Genomic DNA, 23,483 nt, shown 5'->3' with positions numbered 1-23,483 from the left:
GCCCCTCTGCACGTCTTGCTTTCAGTATACCACAGGAAGAAGAAATGTGTAAGGGGGTATTAGAGCTTAACTTGTGAGCACTTCAGTTTGCAAAGGACTCAAATGCAGTGACAGCCCCCAATCCATCTGCAAAGGACCCGCATGGATTAAGCTTCCACTGAATTCTTTCTGACCATTAACCAAGGATGCAGGTAATCTTGCTCTCTGGCTGAGCACATTAGAAAATAGGTTATCTAAAAAAAAAAAACACACACCCAAAATACAAAAACAAGAAAATAGATGATCTGCACTCCTCTCCAGCCATACCAGGGATGGGCAGTCTCTCCTAGGAGCTTGCTTGGGTGTGTCTCACAGAAGTCACCGTACTGGAGACAGTATCAAACTCCAACCCAAACTCACTGTGGTTGAGTCCATGCTGCCTCATGCAACGCTACTGGTTCAGGGAGAACTGCCCCTGTGGGTTTCCAAGATTGTAACTCTTTATGGGGGTAGAAAACCCCTCTCTCCCTCAGAGTGGCCGGTGGTTTCGAAGAGCTAACCTTTTGGATTGCAGCCCAATAGGGGTTTGCATAGTCATGAGTCCCGACCTACTAGTCTTGCACAGACCAGCATAGTAAGACCTTCTAGCTAACATAATGTACAGACATGTCCCAATCATGGTGTAGCCTGTTTCTCTAATCTCACTCTGATGTATTCATCTGCCACCAAGCATGCTTTTGTGACAGTGATGATAAAGTAGTCAGGCTGAAGCAAGCTTGTCCTTATCCTGCAGGGTCCTTAAATAAACCCAAGTGGTTTAGTTAAAAAGTGCGAGCTGCCTTGTCTACTAACTATGCAGACACGGTTTCCTATTAAATAAGGCCCAGTGGTAAGAGGACTGAGGGAGAGCGCATATACAATTCATGTTTGGGCTACCCACAACTTGCTGGCCTGAATCCTAGCACGGGGACTGGATTGTTTCTAAAAAATGTCCCAGAGTTGCCATAAACAAGCAGGCACTTCTTAGTAAGTTGAAAAGAAAGGCTTGTTTTCTAACAGAATCATGAAACAAATCTGCTCACAGTAGTGTCTGATTGCTTATATAACTAACAGTTTCACAGCAGGTGTCTTGGTAGTGATTCGGATGCTCAGCACGGAAGACGTTACTGTCCTCCCATCCTACCTTCTGCTCTCCGTATTCATGGAGAGTCTGATAAAACTTTCATCTCACAGAGACCTCGACTCACAAGAATGCTTGAGGACTGCATGGGTTCATGGGAGAGTAGCTGAGATGGTAGAGGAGAGAGGACAGGAATAAATGAACCTCATAAAACCTTAGTGCCTAAAGTTGGGAACTATACTCATAAACCTTCCTAGAATGCGTAAGAAGTCAGCATAATCAAGTTCAAGAGTTTCTCCAAACCTCCATCTCCTTGGAAAAAAAATTAAGGCAAAAAAGTATAGAAACCAGGTTGAAATTGTCAAGTGACATAACTTAATCATATTGCCTTCAGATTTTTATTTTACACACATATCCAACTGCTAAATTAAATGAACTTTGTGCTCCTCCCTGGTCCTGTTCATTGTTCTTCCTCCTCAGATGTAAGTACCATCAGAAAGTTCACGTGTTGACAACCCCCCAGGGCCATACTAGGACTCAACATGGAAGCATGCCTGAACAAAGCAGACCTTTCCTCAAAACCACCTGTAGCCCTCGACTTAGGACTGAAATTCCCCGATGGGAGAGGCAGCAAATGACAGGAACCCTGTGGAAATGGCGGTCATTGAACCAAGGTCCCTGGGCTAAGTGGGTGTCCAATGACAGGGGGTCCAGAACCACCATAGGTTTACTATGCCCATGCTCCCTGTGCATTAATATGACAAGTACTTAATCTGATAGGCAAGTATCTGCCCCTGCCAGGAATGTTACAGGGAAATTTCCCCTGGCGCCAACGCCCATGCTCAATGGAAACAGAGCCCACAAATAATTTCAGAATTCAATCTGCCCAAGGCAACAACTAGTGGATTGCAGTTCGCAGCTAGCCAATACTCATATAAACTCCCCTTTTCAACAATACCTTGACTTATACCTCAGGGGATGTTTGACAATTTCATTTTTTCTATCATCAAATGATACGAACACTGCTAAATGAAACAAGAGTTGTTCATAACCTGTGGACGAGCAGATGGATTCTGGGCTCCCATTTATTTCTAGGCCCATCCAAGAACAGTTAGTTCCTATAACATGGTCCTGCTCAAAATTCGCCATTCGCCATGTAGAGATCACTGAAGATATGGGCGCTACCGCAAAGTGTGACGAAGAAAGCGGCTGATGCCTGGTTATCAATTGGAATAGTGTCCAGGCTCTTAAAGGCTTGTATTCAAACAAGCAGTCGTAGGCGTAAGGAAAGCATCAGCTAAGTCCACATGGAAGAAGCACACCAGCCTGTGTGATGCAAAGGTGACAATAACAAACTCCAAATAGGATGAAGGGGAAAGCATCAGAGCATAAATTGTGAACACCCCATTTGTAGAAAGCTCTGGAAGACAGTGGGAGCCCCAAATTTCTCTGGAGAGTCCCTGGTCCGATTAAGCCTCTAGTGCAGCCTTTCTCAACCTGGGGGTGGAACGACCCTTTCCCGGGGGGTCGCCCGATTCATGCCAGTAGGAAAATTAGTGAAGTAGCAACGAAAATAATTTTATGGTTGGGGGTCACCACAACATGAACTGAATTAAAAGGTTCATGGCATTAGGAAGATTGAGAACCGCTGCTCTATTGGATCCCCTCGGGCCATAGTTGAGGGGCACGAACAGCTTTGCTATCAGACAGAGATTACTTACTGTCCACGTGATTATGGTGGATGGAACTATGGTATACTTGGCTGACCTCCCTCTTGACCCAACCTGAATTTGCTCTAGTTTTAAATATTTCTCACTGCTTCCATGAAAAAAAAAAAGTCCTCTCTGGCTTATTTTAATATTGCTGGTGGTCTTTTCTTTTTTACTCTCTTAATCATCATTATTGTTTTTTCTGTTTCGCTTTGTTTTTGATTGCTTCTGATAGACTTCCCAGTTGATACAGTGCAGATGTGGATGCAGAGAAGCAATAACTAATGTAATGGTTTATTGGGGACGGAGGGGGCTGGTGAGGGCAATCAGGGAGCAAATAATGAATACGGGGAGAGAAAGCACCAGAACTGATTGTGATGTGACCTGTATCCAAGCAACTTCATGATGGATAAAGAAGGAAGTTCATGTGTTTCCTTCTAAATCTTTTACTTTATCATACACACATATAAACACTCATAAGCAACATATACAATTGTTCTGTGTCTGGTTATGTGCATTTGCATTTCTCCAGCTTGCTTCACTCGGCAGGCTTTCCGCTTGCAGTGCTTCCTAGGCATGGCTCTGAGGGCTCTGTGTAAACAGGATACACTACATGCTTTGCGTCTGTTAACAAGCATTGGCTTTGCCACATTGTATTTCTGGTTCCCTATTGTCTGACAACGTTGTGCTGTTGCAAAACTAAGTGTGGGCGTTACATAATCTGTCATTATCGTGAATGAGGGGAGCACGCGATGGGGAACCGATGCCCATCTGTAGACAACTGGACATCCCTTGCAGAGGGGTAGTGGGGAGATGAGTCACTCAGGGTTCAGTGTAGCAACAATGAAACTCGCAACCTTCCTCTAGTTCTTAAACGCTTCCTCCTCCCCCGCCCCCCACTATCATGATCCCAACTCTACCTTGCAAACATGGTTAGACCAGAGGATGCACAGTGGTGCAGATGGGAACTGGAAACACAGGGATTCCAGGACGGATGAACCCTTCAGGACCAGTGGTGAGAGTGGCAATATCGGGAGGGAAGAGAGAAGGGGATGTGGGTAGAAAGGGGGAACTGATCACAAGGATCTACATATAACCTCCTCTCGGGACAGACAACAGAAAAGTGGGTGAAGTGAGATGCCAGGCAGTGTTAAGATAAGATAAAATAATTTATAAATTATCAAGGGTTCATGAGGGAGGGGAGAGGGAAAGGAAAATGAGGAGCCGATTCCAGGAGCCCAAGCGGAAAGCAAGTTTTGAGAATGATGAGGGCAACGAATGTATAAGTGTGCGTTACACAATTGCTGTATGTGTGGATTGTGATGAGTTGTATGAGGCTCAATAAAATGATTTTTTAAAAAAAGATGTAAATACTGTATGTATATATTGTGATTAGAACTGTATGAGCCCCCAATAAAATGGATTTTAAAAAAAAGAGTGAAGGAGAGTAGTTTAGCCTGTCAATCAGGTGACAGCTTGAGGATCTCATTTTGGAGGCCTTAAAGAGATAAATAGCTTGCTGGAGGTGGGACACACACATTCTCCCTGTGAGACATTCCTGTTGACAAGCCATATGGAGCTACACTGATGGAGCCATAGCCCTGGAGCTGGAGGAGCCACATGGAGACCCACACCTGTGCTGAGATACTTCTACCACCACTGGATCCACAAGACTTTCCACCCACTGGCCTGTGATCTTCCTGCATTCAGCGTCATTGCATGTGTTGCGTGAGTCTGAAGAGGAATTTATATATGGGTATTGGACATACGGGCTAAAATCAGACTTATAGACTTGATGTGGGATGTTTTCTTAATATATAATCATTCTTTTCTATAAATCTCCTTCTGATACACATATGGGTGTCAATGAATTTGTTTCTCTAGTGAACCCAGACAGACACACTTACATATGTCATCATATGTTAGGTACACGTTTTTCTGATGAACCACTGTTCTTTATTCCTAGAAAGTTGTGATTACAAATGTCTATTTAATATTATAGTAATAAGACAAACTTGGTAATTTTAAAATATTTATTAGTATGAATCAGTGGGCATTAAACCCAAAGTAATAGATACAATTGGGCATTGTTGAGAACATAGCTTTCTCATCAAACACAGAAAAAAAATGCATAGCTTTACTATCTAACTTTTTTCAGCAGTGTGTTCTGTATATATGAACTGGGACCAGCCCAGACAGAGCCCTTTGAGACACAGAGGGGAAAATGAGCAGTTTATGTCACATGATACTGACACTGTATCACTGAATTTTGTTTAAATAAAGATAGTTAAAATAGTAAACGATATACCTCTGAATACAAGTTCGAGCCCCTTCATTTATAAGTTAGCTAGTTAGCAACAAGTAAACACTGCAGAGCACGGACAGACCCCACTAACAGCTCAGTGTCAGCCATCACGTGGCAAGATTCTTGACCTTGGTGGAAAACCTCAGCCATTCACAACCGCTTCAGAAGATTCTGGGTTTACCGGGACACAGTCCCCAACTGTTGGTTAAAGGTTAGTTTTCGGTCTTGGTCCTTGTCTAGCTTGCAAGGAACTGTCACACTCAGCATTCTAACGTACCATTTCTGACTATAACATGACTACGGGCCTACACACAATGGTAGCTTGTCGACTGCCAGCCTTAGGGATTTCAATGGAAACCCACTCGCCCCTGTGAGTCCACACTTACAGTATATAACAGATCTACGTGCCAGGCCCGGCCAGTGAGGCGAGTAGCATATGCAATTCCATATTTACATATACACATACCACACATGAAAAGAAACAGGCAGAAAGCAGTAAGTGAACATAATGGGAAAGACAGTACACCACGCCTAACTGCTTGACAGTTTAGAATAACCATGACTTCAAAGTGTTCATATACGATTCTAGTTCAATGATTAGATTAGTCAGAAAGTCTAATGAAACCCCAAGCCTAAATAAAGGCAAGTGACAAAGCCTCATTGCTGGACAAAGCCAGAAGACTTGTCTTCAGGTCAAAACCCTTGTGGACGTCAGGGCCCAGATGCGATTGCCTTTCCCCTGGGTATCTGAAATATATATATATAATCTTCACACTGATTTGACTCGGTAAGGCAACATGGAATGGTAAGAGTGACTTCACACCCTCAGGGGCTTCTGAAATAAAACCAGGGACTCAGGATGTTGACACGTGCTTAAGGCAACCATTTCCTGAAAGACACGGACCTCTCCAAAACTAAGCCCAAAGCTCTGAAGCTGCTGGGAGTGAATGCCCACTCTTCTAGGTGCCTTCAACTACTGTTTAAAATTAAAACCAAGTTCCCCCCAAAAGAAAAATAACCCCACCCCAAACAAACAAAACCACCAGGTTCTCAAGAAGCAAATCAAATTTCTTAGAACTGGATAATTAAAGGGTCAAAAACAAGCCCTGGTATCATCTGGAAAATTCAGTTTTTAATGTATGCATGCATGTATTTAATCTTAGAAGAGCCCGGCTATTGCTTGTTCTGCAAGCAGAACGATGCTAGCTAGTAATGTGAACAAAGCACGGGAAACACAATCTGTGCAGAGACCCTAGCAAGACATCCAAATTCTACTTGCTAACAGTTCTGAGCTATGTGCCTAAGAGATCCAAGAGGCACTTTTTAATCCAAAATCAATGTTTTCAGCCTTCACTGTCCATGAATTTTCACAAGTTAGGGTAAACCGAAGATGAAACTGGTAGCCTCTTACGGAGTAGAAAAGCATACCCCTGAACTTTTGTAGCAATGCGACTTGCTTTGGCTCTACCCACAAAAGGCCTGGTGGGCAGTCACGACGTGTTCTGGAATATTCTGAGTCTGTACGTTACAGGTTCCAATAAACATTGGCTGGCCCTGGAGTGGTCACAGCACTTGGCATCACGCTTCACAATCGACTGTGCCTTTCTAGGTTATGTTCTACGGTATTATAACCCCAACAAGAGCCACTGTTGGGAACTGCCTTCAAGAACCACCTCTCAGTACAAGACCTGACGGAAAATTAACTGCTTCCTGATCCTAGATTTTTATGAAAGTTAGGATGGTAATAGGATTTGGTTTTGAAGTTGAAGTAGTTTTTCTTCCTTTTCATTATGTTTCTTTCATTTACTGCCCGTGAATTAACACATCTTTAATTAACTGTTCAAATAAGAACCGAAAAAGCTTTCAATCACAGTTTTTCAGGTAGTTCGCATAACAGGATTGGATTTCTGATTTTCCCTAATAACTTCCTCCCCAAATTTGGAAACGTTTAAATGCTTTGATTTTGTATTATTTTGGGTCTAGATTCTTAAGGCGCTAATACTGGCTGTCTGCCTGAACCTAAAAGCAATTACTATCGAAAGTTTTCACTACGATTTAGACTCAAGTGTCTTTCTAGTTTAGGGATAAGGAACATCCAACTTGTGAAATCATCAATACCAGCTAACCTCACAGGCCTCACCAAGGAGAAGCAGTCCTAGCCACCACATGAGGGATGAGTTAAATGATTTGACCAGACAGAGCAGCTTAATTTTTAAGTTGACAATTTTTTATGCCTGTGAATGAGGTTATAAAGATCCAAATGGCCCGTTGGCAGAATAAAGGCTTCCCTCCCTTTTCTAGTTCATTAACTTGCTTCCCGCAGTATGACACTCAAACAGTCTGCATTAGACTCTAGTAGAATATGGATTTATGACTGCGGTCCTGATATGCTAGTGGTTTCTCAAACACCACCCATGTACCAGCTGTAACGTAGTAACCACTTCAAATGTGACCTTCTCAAATGTGACCTTCCAATGCCCACATTACACGCAAGCTCTTAGTCAGATTTAGTGTGCTTGTAGTTAACCAAACCAAGGAAAACGCTGCTCAGGTCCACATTTGAGATGAGGACAACACTTCAGATACACTCCTCCCCCCCAATTTTTTAATAGTCAACTTTGAGGCTTGAGCGACGATCCAATTACACTTCTCTGATTTCTTTCTAAAAATTGGTAAGTTCCCAAACCAGCTAAAAATTTACCTTATACATGAAATTTCCCTTTCAGTGATAACTGACAAAGATAACAAGCTCTAGAAAATGACTGAATTTTGGCTAGGTAACCCAGGGTATCCAGAATTGCGTACCACATTGTAAACTCGTACATGTAACAGACCAGAAACCCTTTCAGACGAGTTCAAGGATTATGAAAACGCACATGTTAATCATGTAGCATCCACTCCCTGTCTTGTACATTTTATGCACTAAAGGCCATTTTGCAACTGTGTGGTGGTTTTGAGAAATGGGTTTTCTGAAATTCTTTTCTGAGGGTATTTTCTGTTCCAGTCCCTGCTGCCTTCTACAAAGCCAGCGTGCTTGCCCTTCTGGTGTGGGGTGTGCTGGGTGGGTCAGGTTGCTGAACATGGAGGACTGTACGCCACGCACAAGAGATTGGCTCTTTCAAGTGTGTTCAGGCAAGGGCTGGTCAACAGCACCTCCGGCTGGCCTGTGTGCTTGGCTTCCCGAGCTTAACTGCTCCACTGTTTCCATTTTCATGAGGGTCTAAGGGTGGGATCTGGCGACCTGGAAAAGAAAGCAAACCAAGGTTGAGTTCCCTTTCCTCCAGTCAGTCTCTCTCTCTCACACACACATACACACACGCAGACACACACACGTATTGGTCTTGATTTATTCATGTTTGGGCTGTACAGAAAGTGGAGGAGCTACCACGTGGTTAGCTCCTCTCTCCTTCCCTCTATCCCTCTTCTCCTTTCTCCCTAGCTCTGCTATATGAACTCAGATAAGGAAAAGGAAATGAAGCTTCTTGGTACTGTTGGTTTACTTGGAGGTAGCTCACCTTGCTATTGAGTTTGAGAGAGGTTTGGGAACTATAGAGCTGTTAATAGTTGAACTTTTGGTAGGAGATGGCTAGTCTTAAAGCATGTCTGAGTGGATTTGAACTGCCAAGCTTTTAGTTAGCAGCTGAGTATTACCCGTCTGTGCTACCCAGGAACTCCATGATAACATCCTCTCAATAGAGCTATTGCTAAAAAGGCAACAGAATCTGGAAATAACAAATATTTCCTGAGACGCTCAGTCTTTACAGGCCATACCCTTACTTAGCTCTGTGAGGTTCTGCTCCTGGTTGCTGCCATCATAATTTCCCCATGACTCAGAGCACTTAGGCAAACACACATAATTTCCGACAGTCAGTGATACAGCTGTTTTTTAAATCCCTATCTTGAATTTTTGTTGGACCTAAGGACTGTTTTCCTACGCTGTGTTTGTACCAGATTGACCTTTTCATTCTAATTTTCTATCCCTAACTTAAAAAAAGGGCATAAAATATTAGCTTGAAGATAATATTTTTTAATCAATTAACTTTCACAGATGTTTTCTTTGAATTATGGTGTTGGCAAATAATAATAATAATATAGTGAAGGCAGAGAGCTCCTTAGAAGAGAGGATGGTGAGACTTTGTCTCATGTACTTTGGACATGTTATCAAGATAGTGTAGTTCCTGGAGCAGTATATTATGCTTGGTAAAAGGAAGAAGACCATTAATGAGACAGATTGACATAGTGGTTACAACAATTGGAACAAATACATCAATGACTGTAAGGACCAGATAATGTTTCATTCTGTTGTACACGGGTGGTTAGAGGTTGGAACCAACTCAAAGGAACCTAGCAACAACAACAATTTGTGTGTTACTTTAGTATCAATCAGAAATCAGAAATAGAAGGGAGACCAATTCTAAGAACAAAGTCCTTCGAAGATGTATGTTACCTAAGCAAGATAAAGACAGTCAAGATAGGCTGGCCAAGGTACATTTCCAGCAGCAGTTATAGATGATGTCCAAGAGTACTAGTGCATTGTGTAGACTGGAAGGTGTGACTCTTAGAGCTAAAGCTTAAAGTCACTGACAATGATCCCAAATGGGAATAGAGCTCTTCATCTGATTATGGAGCAACTGAAAAGGTTATATAACTTCTACAGTTTTCACTTCTACTATTTTGTGTGGTCAACAAAGCCATACTAGACTTTTACAAGATATTTTCAACAAACTTCAGTCCAACTCTAGAAATAAATGAGAAAACAAGCATGCATTTCCATCTTTTGGATGTCATTTAAAAAAATTAAAAGGAAATCAAATATCTCAATTACTGTGTCAATCTGAAATTTTAAATAGAGGAGAAATTCTCCATCGACAACTAATACTCTTTAGAGACTAATTCAAGTCAGATCTTGTTAATGAAGTGTTATTTACTTCTAAAGAGGACATGATAGGTTGGGAGGGGTGATATTTAAAAAATTTATCTTTAGAAGCACTACTTCATTAAATGTAAAAGCAAAATCCCCCCTTAACATAGCACTTACTGTACTATGTACAGTACTATGTACCTAAAATACTTCTGAACAGAAAGAATTATAATTGTGGTTACTGTAAGCTGTTGCCTTAATTAACTACAAGTCAAGAACTGCTTATTGATCAATATAAAAATTTTTAACATTTTTGAAAGTCTCAAAATACTGTATTACCATAAATTACATGCTACTTTTATTTGTTAGCACTAAAGTTATTTTATACACACATATATACCGTGTTTCCTAAATATAATTACTTTTCCCTATGAAAAATTCCAAAATTATGGGAAAATTATATTCATAAGCTATTCATTAAAGTGGTAAAATAATAGTAAAAATCTAGAAACAAAGAGCATAGAGTAAGCAAGATGGGAATGCCCTGTTGACCTGTCATACTTGCCTTGGTCCCTTCTTTCCCATCTTTCTTGTTTCTCACTTCTTTCTAAGTAGACGATGAGCAAGACAACTTTTGGGTCTCAAAAGTTGCGTCTCAAGGAGGATCCTCTCAAGTATTTTAAGCTGCTTGTAACAGTTCTGACTCAGTGGTTGAATTGTGCTTTGTAAGGTTGCTAGAAATTTTCATTTTCAGAATATTAATAATCTTATTTATCAGACAAAATATTTTTCAAAGACACAGGTATTTCAGTTTCCTCAGACTTCATTTTTCTCATTTGGTAGAAAGTCTTGAGATTTGAGAGAATAGGTGTTCTAGTTAGTGACCATGGACAAGTTAGTTAACGTCTCTGAGCCTTCCTTATTTCACTAATAAAAAGAATAAGAGAAAGTAACTAGACAATATATATATATATGAGTACCCAATAGATATATGATTACTATTATTACGGAAAGAGCCGTGAAAGGCGACCCCCTGGATTTGGGCATGAATGTGCATAAATAGAAGTCACTGCCTAGTAAATATCAATCTCTTCAACTCTGACACCAGAAGAAGTAGATGGTGCCTGGTTACCACTATCAACAGCTCTCAAAAGGATCACATTAGAAATTTCTAGCTAGAATGGGAGAAAAATGTAGAACAGAACTCAAATCATACTCTTATCTTATCTCAACAGGCTTACTGGTCAGATAGAGACTGGTGGGGCCCCAAGACTAAGGCCCTTACCTTTCAGGTCTGGAACTAAATTCTCCTCAGGGTTAGAATGATCAACAATTTAAGATGAAAAGGGTAGTATTTACTCAAGGACAAAATCAGAGATTTGGGAAAGAGGGAGGAATGGAAGCAGGAAACACAGAGGATGTGGGAAAAGTGGTGGAACTTTGAGGAAACTGTAATGGATGAATTGAAACATAAAGTATAAAAATTGTTATTGTAAAACTCTGATATGCTTTGTAAACCTTCTCCTAATTCACATAAAATAGTTATTTAAAAAAAGGAAATAAGATTTCAGGAAAATGACATTGAGGGAAGGGTATCCGTGTTGGGAGCTCTGTGGCAATGGTTGGGTCCAGGGTCTGAGAAGCTGAGTGTGGGGTCTTGGATGTGCAATTAGGCCTCATGGCACTCCAGGACCCTGTGTCAGCCTGAGGACCGACCACACCCGCGATGTTGATATGCCCTGCCCTCCCATACACACTACGGAGCTTCTGCGACCTGTGGCCTGGTGGCAAGACCATGTCAGCCTGCATCACCTGCAGCAGCAGCAGCAGCAGCAGCAGCTTTTCCCATTGTTACCTGGCAATCCCACCCAGAGCTGTGAGGCTTTTCCCACTGTCACCTGGCACCCCCACCTGTGCCAGCGACCTTGAAGATAGCTGTGTAGAATTCAACAAATGTGAAAGACAATGAAACAAGATAATCAAAGAGGCTGAAGAAAACCTGAGAACAATATGCAACACTGTGAAGAGAAACAATATCCAAATAATTGGGTTACCAGAATAAGACCCTACTACAACAACAAAATAAACCAACAGCCAAGATAGCAAGGGAATTCCTGGAAGAAAACTTCCCCAACTTAATGAAGGAGAATCCAGGAAGCAGTGAGGACACTAATTAGACTGAACTCCCAGAAGAACACACCAAGGCATACAGAAATAAAATGATCCACTTTTGAGGAAAAGGAGAAAACGTAGGAGCAGCTCGAGAAAAAAAAATGCAATCACCTACAAGAGTAATCAAATAAGAATATACTCAGATTTACCAACAGAAACCATGAAGAAGAGGAGGGAATGGAATAGCCATCTTCCAAAAGTTGAAAGAGAATAATGGTAACCCAAGAGTTCTCTATCCTGCCAAGCTCTCCATCAAAATAGATGGAGGGGTAATAGTTTTCTTAGATCAGGCAAATTTAAAGAATATGTAGAAAAAAGAAACAAAACCTGACCCCCTCAAAACAAACAACCCCCCCCCGCCCAACACTACAAAAATTACTTTCCACCTCACTTTGGTCAGAAGAACAACATCCATAGAGAACAAATATGAGACCACCACATAGTGGAACACGATCCAGAAATCAGAGCAATGAAAATAAAGCCCAAGATGTCTTACACCCAATGATGAAAAGGAGGCAAGAATGAATCCTCCCCTCCCCACCCCCCCGCTCACATAAATAACACACTGCTAAGGAGGGAAAGAGAAGAAACTGTCTATCCCAAAAGGTACAGGATGTCAGCAAAGAATCCAAAGATGATGTAATAACTCTGAATGTCAGTGATATGAATTCACCACCCCCCATCAAAAGTCTAGCAGACTTGATTAGGAAACAACACCCAGTAATCTGTTGTCTGCAAGACACATCTCAAGCTAACAGACAAAAACAGGTTGAGGATCAAAGGTTGGCGGAAGGTATATCAAGCTAATGGCAATATAAAAAAAACAGGGGTTGTAATTCGAATAGATTCTAATCAACTTCAAGGTGCAAGATATAACAATAGATAAATATGGGCATTATATAATGCTTAATGGATCAGTAAACCAAGAGCCAGTGAGCATAATAAACATATACGCACCTGACGAGAGACCTGAGAAATACATCAATCAAATCCTTCAAAAGATGAAAAAATAAATCACGAGATCAACAATCATAGTAGGAGACTTCAACACACCGCTCGCCGATAAGGATAGATCAGTGGTAAAGAAGCTCAACAAAGAGGCTACAGAATTAAAGTCTACAATAAGGCAACTTAACCTGATAGGCATATTTAGACGTCTCCATCTAACTGCAAAAAAATTCACATTCATTTCAAATTCACATGGAACATGTTCGAAAATAGACACCATTCTGAAGCACAAATCAAGTTTGAGCAAATTCAAACATATAGAGGTCACTCAGACTTCCTTCTCTACCGTTATGCTGTAAAGCTGGAAATCAACAAAAGAAAGATTTAAAAAGGGTAAATACATGGAAGACGAATAACTTACTTCTTCTTCAAGAAGAGTTGGTATTGGCCCAAATTAGAAAGTTTCTAGAAATCAACTAGAATGATAATACATCATACCAAAATCTATGGGATACAACAAAGAGGATGCTTGATATCGATAAATGCGCATATGAAGAAGGAAGAGAGACTTAGTGGGGTTACCTTCACACAAAACCTTCAGCAGTTGGAACAGAGTAAACAGAATAATCCTTTTAATAGCAAAAGAAAAGAAATGACAAAAATTAGGGTGGGGATAAATGAGTGGGAAAACAAAAGAACGATGGAGAAAATTAACTCAGTAAAAAGTTGATTCTTTGTGGAGGAAAAACAACAGGACCGACAGTTCCGGGGGGACTTGGGGTGGGGGGTTAGGGGGGGTAAGGAAGTGGTGTTAACAAACCCAGGGACAAGGGAAAAACATGGGACCCCAAATGGTAGAGAAGGGGGAGTGGCAGGCATGGTGGGAAATGATAAAGGGTAAGGTTGCGTAGAGAAGAGGTATACTCTAGCCCAGGTGGCGATGAAGCATGGTAGTAGAGCAGGAGGAAAGTCAAGGGAGATGGAGGAAAGAGCTAGGAGTCAAAGGGCATCCATGGAGGGCTAGACAAAGACATGTACATGCAAATATATATAGGAGGATGGGGAAATAGATCTATGTGTCTATATTTATAGGTCAAGTATTAAGGTGGCGGAAGGACCTTGGGCCTCTACTCAAACACTCCCTCAATGCATGAATACCTTCTTTTATTAAATTGGAACTCTATGATGCTCACTCTCCCGACACAACGGCTGGAGTCAAAGTGGGTGAACAAGTAAATGTGGTGAAGAAAGCTGATGGTGCCCGGCTATCAAAAGAGATAGTGACTGGGGTCTTAAAGGCTTGAAGATAAACAAGCGGCCATCTAGCTCAGAAGCAACAAAGTCCACATGGAAGAACACACCAGCCTGTGTGATCGAGTGGTCCCAAAGGGATCAGTTACCAGGCATCAAAGAACAAAAAATCATATCATTGACTGCATACCTCCATGATAGGATCGCTGAAGACAAATGGGTGCATAAGCAAATGTGGTGAAGAAAGCTGATGGTGCCCGGCTATCAAAAGAGATAGTGTCTGGGGTCTTAAAGGCTTGAAGGTGAACAAGCGGCCATCTAGCTCAGAAGCAAAAAAGCCCACATGGAAGAAGCACACCGGCCAGTGCGATCATGAGGTGCCAAGGGACCAGGTATAAGGCAGCATGCAAAAAAAACAACAACATATAAGTGTGTGTATATATGTGTATATGTATATATATACCATATTAAATGAAGGGGGAAGTGCAGAGTGGAGACCCAAGGCCCAAGTGTCGGCCAATGGAGATCCCCTCATAGAGGCGTTTAGGAGAGGAGATGGGTTAATTAGGGTGCGAGGTAGTACCAATGAAGAACACAGCTTTCCCCCAGATCCTGGATGCTTCCTCCCCCCAACTACCATGATCTGAATTCTACCTTGCAGGGCTGGATAGGACAGAGGCTGTACACTGGTACATATGAGGGCTGGAGGTACAGGGAATCCAGGGTGGATGATACCTTCAGGACCAAGGGTGTGAGGGACGATGCTGGGAGAGTGGAGGGTGAGTGGGTTGGAAAGGGGGAACTGATTACAAGGATCCACATGTGACCTCTTCCCTGGGAGAGGGACAGCAGAGAAGGGGAGAAGGGAGACTCCGGATAGGGCAAGATATGACAAAATAACGATGTATAAATTACCAAGGGCACAGGAGGGAGGGGGGAAAGGGGAGGGAGGGGAAAAAAAAAGAGGACCTGATGCAAGGGGCTTAAGTGGAGAGCAAATGCCTTGAGAATGATTGGGGCAGGGAATGTATGGATGTGCTTTATACAATTGATGTATGTATAAGTATGGATGGTGATAAGAGTTGTATGGGTCCCTAATAAAATGTAAAAAAAGAAAAGAGGAGAAAAAAATGATTAGGGCAGGGACTGTACAGATGTGCTTTATACAATTGATGTATGTATATGTATGAACTGTGATAAGAATTGTATGAGCCCTTAATAAATTGTTAAAATTTAAAAAAACAACAACAACAAAAAAATAATTAAAAAAAAGTTGATTCTTTGAAAGGATTAACAGAATTGACAAACCACTGGCAAACCTAACAAAAGATAGGAAGGAACAGACATTGATATCCAGGTTGAGGGATGAAATGGGAAATTATAATAGACCCCAATGAAATTAAAAGACTAATTACACAGTATTATATTACAAAGGACTGAACTCCAAGGAATACAACTTAGAAACATGGAAAAATACCTGGAAGCACCCCCCCACCTGATTATCACATATAAATGTCAAGAACTTGAGCAGACCTATAGCCAAAGAAGAAATAGGTAAGGTTATCAAGGTACTACCAACTTAAAAAAAGAGTCCTGGTCCAGATGACTTCACAGGAGAATTTTACCAAGCAATCAGGGAAGAACTGACACCAAAGCTACACAAGCTCTTCCAGAACATAGAGAAGGACAGTAAACTGCCAAACACATTCTGAGATAACACGGACACCAAAACTTGGCAAAGCTCTAACAGAATAGAGAACTACAGGTCAATATCCCGAATGAGCATAGATGCAAAAACCCTTAGAATCTTGATGAATAGAATACAGAAAAGTATATAAAAAGAAGTGGGATTCATACAAGAGTTGCAGGGATGGTTCAGAATTAGAAAACCCATCAACATCATCCACTACATTGAGAAGAAAAAGGACAAGAACCACATAATATCCATAAACACAAAGAATTTGAAAATATTCAACATCCATTCCTGATTAAGACATTGAAGAAGATTACCTCAATATAATTAAGATTATATATAAAAATCCAACACCCAGCATTACAATCAATGGAAAAAAGATGAAAATATTCCCACTGAAAAAGGGAACCAGACAAGCATGCCCCTTATCCCCACTTTTATTCAACATAGTCCTGGAGGCCATAGCTAATGATATAAGGCAATGGAAGGATCTCAAAGGTGTACATCTGGGGAAAGAAGTGAAATTATCATTGTTTGCAGATGATATGATTATGTACATTGAGAACTTCAAAGGCGCCACAATAGGATTGCTAGAAAGTAGTAGAATGGCAGGATACAAGATCAACAAATTGAAGTCAGTTGGATTGCTATATACACTGATAAGATTACAGAAAAAGAGATCAAGAAGGTAGTACCCTTCTGTGGCAGTTACATAATCTGTCAACTTGCGAAGGGATGGAGTCTATCTAGCCTGTCAATTAGGTCACAATCAATGAGGCCTCTGTGTGGGCATGGCCTTCTCCTGAGGATCATGGGAACTACTGTCTTCCTCCCTGGACATGGGACATACTCTCTCCCTGTGATGCATTCCTGTTGACAAGCCACATGGAGCTACACTGATGGAGCCAGAGCCCTGGAGCTGGAGGAGCACGTGGAGACCTCTGCCAGTGTTGAGGTACTTCCACCACCACTGGATCCACTAGATTTTTCACCCACTGGCCTGTGATCTTCCTGCACTCCATGTCATTGCATGTGTTGCATGAATTTAAAGAAGAATTTATCAGGGAAGGAGGGGGAAAATGAGGATCTGATGCCAGGGGCTTAAGTGGAGAGCAACTATTTTAGAATGATAAGGGCAATGAATGTACAAATGTGCTAAAAAAAAAAAAGTCACAGGGTGGCAGAATAGATTTTTAAAAAAGGAAGCATCATCATGGAGAGCAAATGTTTTGAGAATTATGAGGGTAACGAATGTATAAATGTGCTTTATACAATTGATGTATGTATGGATTGTGATAAGAGTTGTATGAGCCCCCAATAAAATGAGAAAAAAAGAGTTTATGGACTTGTATTGGACATATGGGCTAATATCAGACTTATGAACTTGATTTGGACTGGACTCGGATGTTTTTCAATATACAATTGCTTTTATAAATAAAGCTCTTTCTTATACACATATGAGTAACTCTGTATTTCTTTCTCTCGTCAACCCAGAATAATACACCTTCACAACAACCAAGCATAAATCAAAATATCTCGGGATATACCCAAGCAAAAAACCCCTAAAATATCTGTACAAGGAATACTACAGAACATTATGACAAGCAATCAAAAGGGACTTCACAAATGGAGAAATATCCCAGGCTCATGGATGGGTAGACTCAATATTGTAAAGATGCCAATTCTACTTCAGGCACTGTATAGGCTCAATGCAATCCCGATACAAATACCAGCAACATTTTTCAAAGAAAAGGTAAAACTGATTACTAACTTCATGTGGAAAGGAGGAAAAAATAGAATTGGCAAAGAACTCAAGAAGAATAAAATGGGGGAGCTTGCATTACATAACTTTAAAATTTATACATTGATAGCTGTCAAAACAGCATGGTATTGGTATAAAGATAGATACTCAGACCAATGGATAAGAACAGAAAATCCAGAAATAAAAACAGAAGAATAGAGACAAGTAATCTTTGATAATTCCCCCCCCACCTCAAATGGGAAGCAGATTCTCTTTTTAACAAATGGTGCTAGAAAAACTGAATGTCCACCTGCAGAAGAATGAACAAAGACCTTTACCTCATCCACAAGGACAAATTCAAGGAGAATCACAGACCTTGAGGTAAAACCCCAAACTATCAGACTCATCAATGAAAAAATAGGGACAAAGCTAACAACCTTACCGCAGAGAATACATGGGCTATCATTACTAATGAAAGATACTCACCCGGAAGAAAAGAACATAGACTTGTGGGACATACTAAAGGTAAAACACTTATTTGCATTGAAAAACTTCATCAAGAGAGAGAGAACCCACAGACTGGGAAAAGATATTTAATAATGGCATATCAGACAACAGTCTCATTTCTAAAAGCTACAGAAGCCTGCAACTGTACAATAAGAAAACAAATAAACAAAACCCCAGAATAGCTCACCGAGGAGGGTGGGCTAAAGACTTGAAAAGGAGGAGGAAACCCGAATGGCCATTAAACATATGAGAAAATGTTCCCGATCATTAGCCATCAGTGAAACGCAAGTCAAAACAATCAAGAAACACCAGCTAACACCCACAAGTATAGCCCAATTCAAGAAAACAGAAAGCAACAAATGTTGGAGGAGGTGTGGTGAGCCAGGAACTCTGGTGGTCTTGTAGACCATTGTGGAAAGCAATCTGGCAGTACCTAAAACAGATGGGAACCAAATTACCTTACAACCTTGCAATTCCACTACCGTGCATATGCCCAGAAGAAATAAGACCATAACAGGCCATTGCCTGGCACCTGCCCTCCAATGTTCATCACTGCACAGTTTAAAAATCGCAAAGAATTTGGAAACAGCCAAATTTCCATCAATAGACAAATGGAGAAAAACACTCTGGGATATGCACACAATACATCCTTAAATAAAACAGTGAAGAAACGATGAGGCACCTCATCTTGTGGAAGGAATTGGAGGACATTATGTTGAGTGAAGTTAGCCAAGTCCCGAAGGACAAGTACAACATGAGTTCACTGAGGTAAGTTCAAACAACAGAATGGGCACAGGGGAAAATGTACTCTTGCAAAAACCAGACTAAACACAATGATGCATATGTTATCAAAATAAAGGGGAAAAATTTAAAAGATGCCGATAGCAACCATGCAGAAAGACACCCTCCCCCATATGCTAATATACCTTGCTGGCCCACAGAAGGATGGGGAAGCAAAAAGATGGCACTGGGGGTACAGGACACTAATCCACCCAAGGGGAAGGTATTGTTTGTTTCCACAGGAAAGGGAGAGATAGAGTAGACCTCATTCCAGTGCAGCAAGCCTTGAGGGAGATGCTCCTGCTCCAAGCAGCTCATCTACTGGGCTGGCCCCAGCTTGAGACATAACATCCTCTGCCTAAAGGACAGCACTACCGAGGACAATTCTGAAGCCACAGTTTGAGGAGCGTGGCTGGGATGACCAACCCACATGAGGGCAATCCATGAGGAGAGTACAACAGACCAGCAACGGGAACAACGACACAAAGTCCCTGAGGAATCTTGATAACAGACACGTGACTCAGGAGGCAGAGCTTGGCATTTCATTTGAACTGGTTGGGACATATTCACAAGGGGCCTGCACTGAAAGTTAAAGGTATAACGGGGTTGCGGGTCGTGCACTAGACAGCTCCAGCTCTGATTGCAGGAAGAGCAATAATGGTCTTGTAGAAGCACGTCCCTTAGATTCGAATGCTGAGGACTAAAAGAGCCTAAGTGCTGTTAGGTAAGTGGGTCAGGGAGATGGATGGATCCCCGAAAGAAAGAGGGATTGGACTGATGGATTATAACAGGGCCTGCTTGCTATTTAACAGAGAGATACTCATCATTTACATGGGGTCAGGGAAATAATTAGACATGGAACTATTTGCATGGGCTCTTTCCCCCCCCCCCTTTTCTTTCTCATTAGCTACCTATCTATATAAGACAGGCAGGATAAACAATCCCAAGGAGACAGCAATGGAACCGAAGGTTCTGCGTGGGGATGGGAGGGTTGGGAGAGGAGAAGATGGGAGTGGTGGTTGGGTTGGGTAGCAATGAGCAAATAATGACAAGGACAGGGGAATAGCAAGGAATCTAAAATTGACAGGAAGGAGTAGCACTTCTGTGTCTGATCAATTGAAATGTATCCACAAGGAATTACTGAGAGGTGAACAGTGGGTACACATGATAGTGGGACAGGAGGGAAGAAAAAGAAAATAAGAAAGTAAAAATTATATATAGAGATAGTTATTTATATAATGCAAATATATAAATATAAGGTATATATACCCATCCACACACAACAAAGAAGCAGATGGACTTTGGGCCACTACTTGAATCTTACCTCAGTACAAGAACAGTTTGTTCAAATAATGTGGCGTTATAAGATACTCACTATGAGACACAATCACTGATTGTGCACAGCAAATGTGGTGCACAAGCAAATGTGGTGAAGAAAGCTGATGGTGCTTGGCTATTAAAAGTTATAGTGTCTGGGGTCTTAAAGGTTTGAAGTTAAACAAGTGGCCATCTATAGCAGGGAAGCAACAAGGCCCACATGGAAGAAGCACAGCAGCTTGTGTGATCATGGAGTTTCGATGGGAAGAGGTATCAGAAAGTAAAAAACATGCAACCAGATTGACGTCAAGGAGTGCAGACAAAGTAAAAGACCCCAAATCCACCTGTAAATCAATTGGACAGTCTATCAGGGAAGGGCCACATGGAAGGGGTGATATATCCAATAGAGTCCTATAGAATTGTAGGAGAACAGATACAGTGGATGATATAAAATATGGCAAAATAATAACAATAATAATTTATAACCCTCAGGGTTCCTGAGGGAAGGGTGGGGGAAGGAGGGGATAAAGGGGAGCTGATATGAAAGAGCTGAAGAAGAAAGAAATGTTTTGAAAATGATTGTGGAGCAACTGTGTGATTATGCTTGATTTAATTGAATTACAGATTGTTACAATACCTGTAAGAGTTTAAAATTAATTTTTTAAAAAGGAAATAAAAGAAACACCAATTTGAGGAATATAAATGACTATTATGACTAAAATAAATGTGAATAAAAATATCAAAAGAAAAAAAAACCAACTTCACAATCACGTGCCAATTTATACTCAGGGGTCAGTTGTTATGATTAGGAACTACACTACTAGTCTACAAACACTCCACCTGGCATGAGTCACACACACTCCAAATTCACACTCAGTAAGAAAAAGGAAGGGTTCTTACTTTAAAGCCAAGAGCGAGGAAAGCCAGAGACAAGTGAGGCCAAACCCTTAAAGCGAGAAGGAAGAAAACTTCACTGTGAAGACAGAATAAGAGTTCTAATTCCGTGCCCCAAGGCATTTAGAATTTACGGAAAGGTCAAATGTGCTTACACAAAAGAATACATTTGGATAATGGCTTTGGTATTTTTTACCAAGGTGATTACCATAGAAAACTCTTGAGTCAGTATTATTTACTTGGGCGTCAAGTAGGAAAAAATGCATATACACACATCTTAAAAGCTTCTGAGCAATGTTTACTGTGCTTCTACTCTTACAAAATATCCTCTAAGTACTCAACTTCCATAACACATCGTGTTATATATCAAGCGAATGACAGTTAAAAGAAGGCTGGATATCAATATTAGTCTCATGAAATAGGCATTACAGTAAAAGACATAATGAAAGATTAAAAAGGTCACTATATAATTATGAACACTTTAACTGAAATATCATAACCATAATTAACAAATATGAACCAAATGAAAGAATAAAAATATATTAATTAAATTCTTAGAAGTGACAGACCATAATATGATAATAGTAGAAGACTTCAATACATCACTTTCACCCCAAGATTGAGCAACTAGAAAGAAAATCAACCAGATACAGAAAAATTCAAATAACACAATCAATCAACTTGGTATCTTAGCCATATATAGAAGATTTCACCACAAAAAACCCAACAACCTTATTTCACTGTTTTTCTCCTCTTGTGATCATGGCACCTACTCTGGAATAGATCATATTTTAGGCCATAAAGCAAGGATCAATAAATTAAAAAACCTCAATATTCTACAAACCACCATATTGTAATGCTGCAAAATCAGAAATCCATCATCGAAAAATCAACTCCAAAAAATACATAGAATGGAATAATACTTAAAAACCAGGTGTAACTGAAGAAATAAGGAACACAATCAAAATATTCCTTGAAACAAATGAGAACAAACACAAGCATATCAAAATCTTTGGGGCAATGAAACAGCAGTTCTAAGAGAGTACTCTATAGCACGACTACACACACCAAAACAACAAGAACACAGAAAGAGTGAAAAGAAATTCCTTCCACAGAGAGAACAACATGGCTGGCCCCACTATGAGACATGGTGCCCCTCAGTGACTAAGGGCGATACAGGGGAATTGCACCTGACCTGATCCCACCACACCGAGGCAAATCACTGGGGGAGTGCAGTGGAACAGCAAGGGAATGGAGTGGCAATGCCCCCAGGGAATGCTGAAAGTGGACTTTGGGGCCAGGGCGTGGTGCCCCAACAGACTGGACTGGAAAACGCTCCTAAGGGCCAGCAAACGATCCCTGAACTGACTACAAGCCTTTCTTTTGTGAAAAAAAAAAAAAGAAATTCCTTAACACATCAACAACAACCATTGGAAAAAGACCAGCAAAACAAACCTTCATATACGAGAAGAAAAAAATATTAGAGCAGAAAATAAAAAGACTATAGAAAAAAATCAAGACAATTAAATTGGTTCTTTAAAAAGATGAACAAAATTGATAAACCACTGGAAAACCTAACAAATGAAAAGAATGAGGAAAAGCAAATTCTACAAATAAGAAATGAAATGGATGATATTACAACAGAATCAAATGAGATAAAAAATAACAGAATTATGAAAAGTTGTATCCCCCAAAATTTGAAAATCTAGGAAAAAATGGGTAAATTTCTAGAAAGGCATTATTTACTTAAATCACCACATGCTGATGTAGAAAACCTTAAATAATAGATAGTATGTTATCCAAACTGTAACAAAGAGGAATTGCTGAAACCCTGGTAGGGACTGAGCATGATAGTAGGACAGGAGGAAAGTCAAGGGAAATAGAGGAAAGAGCTGGGAGACAAAGGTCATTTATAGAGGTCTAGATAAAGACATGTACATATGCAAATATATTTATGTATGAGGATGGGGAAATAGATCTATGTGCATATATTTATAAGTTTAGTAGCAAGGTAGCAGAAGGACACTGGGCCTCTACTCAAGAACTCCCTCAATGCAATACTTTCTTCTATTAAATTGGCATTCTACGATGCTCACCTTCAGGCTGCACTTTTAAGGCAAACATGTGTTTGCCTTAAAATCATACTTACAAAGATTACATGAAGTCTGTCCCCTAAATGTCTCAGAAATACTCATTAATGAAAGTC

The 23,483-nt window shown here is 40.6% G+C and overlaps 1 protein-coding gene across 1 annotated transcript in view; it reads right to left on the bottom strand.

Moving 5' to 3' along the window:
• Positions 1-4,823: 4,823 nt before the first annotated feature.
• RAB31 (RAB31, member RAS oncogene family) overlaps positions 4,824-23,483 on the bottom strand; it is a 161,141-nt gene continuing 142,481 nt past the window's right edge. The window contains exon 7 of the mRNA XM_075533041.1: positions 4,824-8,354. Within this exon, the coding sequence (XP_075389156.1) occupies positions 8,257-8,354 (98 nt within the window). The 3' untranslated portion in view covers positions 4,824-8,256. The remainder of the gene's footprint in view (positions 8,355-23,483) is intronic.

The sequence above is a fragment of the Tenrec ecaudatus genome, chromosome 15, assembly GCF_050624435.1.
Source record: "Tenrec ecaudatus isolate mTenEca1 chromosome 15, mTenEca1.hap1, whole genome shotgun sequence".
Taxonomy (NCBI): Eukaryota; Metazoa; Chordata; class Mammalia; order Afrosoricida; family Tenrecidae; genus Tenrec; species Tenrec ecaudatus.
The sequence above is the reverse complement of the archived record's forward strand: the minus strand, read 5'-3'. Positions and strand labels throughout refer to the sequence as shown.